General features: G+C 36.4%; 2 protein-coding genes across 5 annotated transcripts in view; one reads left to right on the forward strand and one right to left on the reverse strand.

Moving 5' to 3' along the window:
* fbln2 (fibulin 2) overlaps positions 1–6,000 on the forward strand; it is an 890,980-nt gene that overhangs the window by 762,303 nt on the left and 122,677 nt on the right. The gene's annotated exons all lie outside the window — the stretch shown is intronic.
* The window catches only part of ptpdc1a (protein tyrosine phosphatase domain containing 1a), a 193,484-nt gene that overhangs the window by 10,870 nt on the left and 176,614 nt on the right, over positions 1–6,000 (reverse strand). For all 3 annotated transcript variants that reach the window (XM_028824639.2, XM_051921443.1, XM_051921444.1), the window contains 2 exons: positions 3,970–5,126; positions 2,761–2,946 (listed from right to left, as the gene is read on the reverse strand). In XM_028824639.2, coding sequence (XP_028680472.2) covers positions 2,761–2,946; positions 3,970–5,126 — 1,343 coding nt within the window. The remainder of the gene's footprint in view (positions 1–2,760; positions 2,947–3,969; positions 5,127–6,000) is intronic.

Raw genomic sequence — 6,000 nt, forward strand, 5'->3', positions numbered from 1 at the left:
ATAATGCAAGTATTTTGGGCTAATTGGAAAGCATTACTTCTAAGCAAATCATGTTTGCCAGGTGTAGGTGTAAGATGAACTAATTAAGTCACTTAAACATCAGTTTGCAAATGATTTGACTACGGGCTTCCAGATTTTAACAAAATTTTCATAACTGAATTTTTGGAGGAGTGACATTGTGCCATCAATCTTTTGTAAACTTTTGGAAGCTGACATGCATGTCTTAACTCACTTCTCTTTGCAGTACTGGAAAATGTTAAGCACTGAAGCACAACAAGTTGTGTGCTACAGTGCATTTGCACACTATAAAGGGAATACTGCTTGTCAGCTGGTAAGACTTATTTGATTTCTTAAGCTTGCTCCACTGTACCATCAACCATTTTTGTTTTGATCCTCAAGAAGATGCACAATCCTGCTAACATAAATGTCACATTTATTGATTTACTATAGCCTTTAAGCATCAATTGCAAATTAATAATCAACATTAAATATTATATTCAGAAATTAAATATAACTTCCTGAAAAACAAACTATGCATGGCATATTTGAGAAAATGCTTCTCTTGACATCTGTGACAAATGCAATTGAATGTCACTCTGCAACACTTTGGATAGTGTTATGCACTGGCAAGGTTATGTGGTAAGTGAAACAATTCAGCCAAGGTAGATTCAAATAGCCTTGTTTTATTGTGATGTCACTCACTGACTGATATACTGTATATAGTGCTCACAAAAGAGTTTCCATTGTTTGGCCAACCAGAGTGAAAATTGTTTGAAAAGACTTCATTTGCATCTTCCTCTCTGGGTTTATGAGATATATTGTCAATGACATGCACAGCATTATGTTAACAAAATTATATGGATGGTGAAATAGGAACAAGCAACTATGGAAAATTGTTTGAAAAGACTTCATTTGCATCTTCCTCTCTGGGTTTATGAGATATATTGTCAATGCACAGCATTATGTTAACAAAATTATATGGATGGTGAAATAGGAACAAGCAACTATTAAACAGCTCTGCTTTTGCTTTCAAATGCCGTGTTTTTGCTTGAGGCATCTGGGCTGGTGCTTGGGCACAGCCTTAATATAATTCTAACCAGCAATGCAATACTGAGTAAAGTTAAATTTTGCTTGACTTAAATGTTCCAAATTTGAAGGGAATAATGTTAACAGAGATTTTCACTGAAAACAACATTATAACTATTTACACATTGACCTACTTAAACCGAATGTTTGCTCATTGTATCTTCTATGTTTGCTTGGGTTAAAAAAATGATCATTTTCATTTTAGAATCATTTCAATGTTTCGATAGAATAGATCCTGCAGGGTCTCATCAGGAAGATATGCTTCCTCTGTATACATTACATCATTGAGGTCTCCCTATCTGTTCAACATCTAGAGGACCTGAACAGCATTTTACACTCGTACATCTTTCACCATAATTTTCAGCAGCCAATTCTCAACTGAGTTATTTAGTACTGTAAAATTTTTACTTGAGGAATCCCCACTACATTGACATTTCAAATAAATTCATGGCCCCAGTTCACTGTAATTTCTTCAGAGAAACAAGCCCCACTGAATGGAAAAGTAACCAAATAAATGTTGAAAAGCCTGGGATTTGCTCAGATTAAAATGAAGTTGGATGCAGCACCAGCTCTATGTCCTCTGAGGTGTCAAGTCTCTTTAGCCTCTGTATTCTTCCAAATGGACTGAGCTGTAAAATAAAAATCTAATATTGCAATGCACACTATGTACATATCACACAGTGGTAGCAAGCTAACTGAACTAAACTTCAGAATGTGTTTTTACTCCATTTATTGAAGAATTTGTTTTTGAATTTATCACTAGTCGCATTTTCACAAGGTGGTTAAAAAAAGTTATTATATGTTCTTCAGTTATGCATTGAGACACATAGCCTAAAATTGAGACTGTCCCTGTCAGCGGGATGCCTGGTCACCCTAATAAATAGAGTGAAACAGTGAATCATTATAACAGGCAAATAATGCAGCTGTGAGGCTGTTTGTGTAAATTAAGTACTAAGTTAATGTTTAGTTTCTCTGTGTATAATAGATTACATGCCTCAGGGTATTTCATTCATATCTAGATAACCCCTTATTTTGCTTGCTTGCATTTTATTTAACATATCTGTTACAACTTAAAGCACCAGGAGGGTTGAAATGCATCGCTTCTCTTCCGCTTGTACTCAAACCACTGAGAAGACTTCATAAAGTATAAACAATCTGATAAAGCACAGTGAGTGACAGCAAGTTCTTACTCACTCACATAACCTGTTGTTGTTTCATTAACTTGTACTAGGGATTTGTTTTCCATCAATAGCATATATTGCAGTTGAAAAAAAAGAAAATACACAAAATATACAAGTTGGTGTAACAGCTATCAAGATAAAATTGAAATAAATTAATTCTTAATCGCACAGAAAGTTTCTTTGTTTCAAGGTAGACGAGTCTGCAAATTTGCCAATGTTTTTCAATGGGAGACTCTGATATTCAGTGGACAGTGCAACCTGTTCAGGATATCTCAACAAAAATTGAACTGTCTTGACAAATTTCCTTGAAGAATAAGTGTGCCACATTTCAACAAAATTGGTTCACAGGGAGCCGAGATGTTTTATGTGGACAGACTGACAGACATAGCTTTCACAACAGATGCTTTGCCCATTACATGCAAACGTACCTAAAATGACATTATATCATAGTATACTGATTATGCATCACAGTAAAAAAGAAGGAAAACAGCACCTTTTCCAAGGAGTAGAGTGCTTGCTCTGGATCAGCACATTTCTGCTCAAGAACTTGAAGGTCATGTTTGGTTATAATTGGCTCCTTAAGCTGCTCTACCCAGGACCACATTAGTGCAGCAAGCACAAATGGATCTCGTTCAGAGCATATTCTGTCCCAGGCTCCTTCTTTGGAGTTAAGCTCTCTCTGAAAACAAAAATAACTGTATAAGGAAAGACATTCTTCCATAAGTTTTATTAAGTAATTTAATCTGAAGGAAAACTTTTAAGCTAAAAATAACTAGAAATACAGAATTTAACTAGTCAAAAAAAATTGAAGAAGCAGAGGGCGCTGGATTTCCCACTTTTTCTTTATTTAAAACAGACTGACAGCAGATTCTTTTATGCATTCAAGCCTTCTCTCACCTGTTCTGCATTTCTCCTGCACTTTAGTTGAGACCTTGTGGTTTTAAAGCAAGTGACATGAGAATCTTTTCCTGCTGAACTATTAATTCCCACATCTCCCTCCTGCCTCCACAGAAGGAGACATGGACAACAAACGTAACATATTAAAGAAAATACAATTTGAGCTTGAGCTCAAACTCCCCCTAAACGAGTAGGTATGTGGTATTTAAAGGGATGTACCTATTTTGAATGATATAGGGCAATAAATCTAGATGGTATGACATTGATTTTTTGCAACAGTGCTAATACTGCACAATTTAACATGTAAACAGATTACATTAAAATGCTGACCCAAAGATTTGTTTTGAAACCAGTAAACGATTCAACTTAAAAGATCTATTTTAATTTAGTTACATTAACCTTCACAACTTGTAATGAACACCTGAATAAATCATTAGCAAGGGCAATCACTTAAAATTAAATACTGAGTAAATGTTTAGTTGCTCTGTGCACAATGGCTAACACGCCACAGGGTATTTCATTCATATCTAGATAATCCTTTATTTTCCTGGCTCGCTATTTACTTAGCACATCTGTTACAACTTAAAAGCACCAGGAGGATTGAAATGCTGATGCATTGCTTCTCTTCTGCTTGCACACAAACTGCTGGGAAGACTTCATAAAGCATAAAAAATCTGCTGAAGCAGAGCGAGTGACTGAGTTCCAACCCACTAAAATTAAAAAATTTACTACGTACATGGTATTGATATGTTTTTACAGTTTTACATACACGGTAAGCACCGGAGGATATACAAAACATTATTACCTGCCAACTTTCAATCTTCTGCTGGTGGTCTTTGTCATTCTCAATATCCATATCGACTGCAAGTGCCTGTGCCACTAAAATCCTTCTGGATTCAATAGATAGTTCAGACTGCAGTGTGATAAAAGGAATCTCCTCAGATTTATCTCTCCACTCATCACTGATGTGAAACATTGACTCTGAAAATATGGACTCTTCTGTAGATGAGATGTTGGAGTGACAAGCTATGAAACTTTTTTCACCACAAAGTTCATTATCCTTTATAGTCTTCTTGTTTTCTGTCAGTAAAGAGCCTAAAGAGGATGTTCGGCCACGCTGCACATCTTTTGAGGAATCTCTCCTTTGCAAAATTGGAGATCCATTCCTTTGGTCCCAAACACTAGTACCAGTGAAAAAAGGATCTGTTTTATTGCTTGAAGCTTGAATGGACACGTTAGGCACTGTGTTGTCTTCAATGCTGAAAGGTTCCACTAGGCTGGTCTGAGATAAACTTTGCTTAGTAAAAGTACAGGTACAATGCATATTGGCAGGCACAGAAAGAGGTGTTTCTTCTTGATCCAGAAGGATCTCTCTTCTCTTCAGATCAGAGTCACTGTAGCTAAGACGCCTTTTAAGGTATGATAGTGGACAGACACATTCTGTTTTGCGTCTCTTCCACAAGGGATCAAACTCAGATTCGCTGGAAAGGGCGGACTGACTAGTATCATTAGCAATGCTGCCTGACACTCGCCTATCCTTGTCATTCAGCTCATGATCTAACTGCAAAATGGCTATCTGAGATACAGTTTTTTCAAGTTCGGCTGACAGGTCAGGGATCTCCAAAATCTCCTCCTCAATCACCTGCCTATTTTGTGCAATGTCTAACAAGAGCTTGCAAATCAAGTGTATAATTTTTGGCACATTTTTGAGCTGCCTAGCTTCATAACCATGTAAAAGATGACGTTGGCGAATCAGATACTGAGACAAAGTGACTGCATTGGATTTGGGTTCAGCAAAGGCAAAGATGCTTCTCAGAGGTATCAAGAATTGGGCAAACTCTCTCACACACAATAGCTGCCCTCTGGTTTGAATTGAATTGGGTCTCTTTGCCCTCACAAAAAGAATTGCTTGGTCAGCACTCATCCGTGTTGCAAAAACTAAATAGCAAGCTATCAGCACACCTACAAAAAAAGGAAGAGGTATTTAGAAGCATGATTCTGCTTACATAAGAACAAAAATTTCTGGCTTGAAAAGAAATTTAGAAATTTGAACCATAAATGCTGGATGTTGAAAAATAAAGAAAACACTGGCTTGGTCAATTATATTAGTCTGTAACAATAAGCAATTAATTTTAACAGCAATATCTTGTTAAAAAAAAAAAAAAAAAAAAAAATATATATATATATATATATATATATATATATATATACCAATAAAAGGCAAAGCCCTCACTGACTGACTCATCACTAATTCTCCAACTTCCCGTGTAGGTAGAAGGCTGAAATTTGGCAGGCTCATTCCTTACAGCTTACTTACAAAAATTAGGCAGGTTTCATTTCGAAATTCTACGTGTAATGGTCATAACTGGAACCTGTTTTTTGTCCATATACTCTAATGGATGAGGCGGAGTCACGTATCGTGTCATCACGCCGCCAACGTAATCACGTGAACTAAAAACAAGGAAGAGATTTACAGCACGAGTCAAACGCGGGAACGAAGGTAAATGACGTTAATTTTTGAGTGTCTTTTAATACTGTGTAAGCATACATATTAACTCGTGCAATTAAACGTGTGCATTTACGGGGTGATTTCTCAGGCTTAAAAGCTCACCTTTTATTAAAGAGGTAAATGCAAACTGTTTTCATTCTGAAGGGCACAAACCACATTAGATTTCATGCTCAAGAGTAAACTCAGCACACAGCTTGGTCATATTACAACCGGTTCATTTTCCTCAGTTTAAAAAGGTTTACTTTTCTTCTTAATAAAATTTTTAAAGCAGTACTTCGCCGCTGCGAAGCGCGGGTATTTTGATATATATCAAAATATATCGCGTCA

The sequence above is a fragment of the Erpetoichthys calabaricus genome, chromosome 18, assembly GCF_900747795.2.
Source record: "Erpetoichthys calabaricus chromosome 18, fErpCal1.3, whole genome shotgun sequence".
Classification (NCBI taxonomy): Eukaryota; Metazoa; Chordata; class Cladistia; order Polypteriformes; family Polypteridae; genus Erpetoichthys; species Erpetoichthys calabaricus.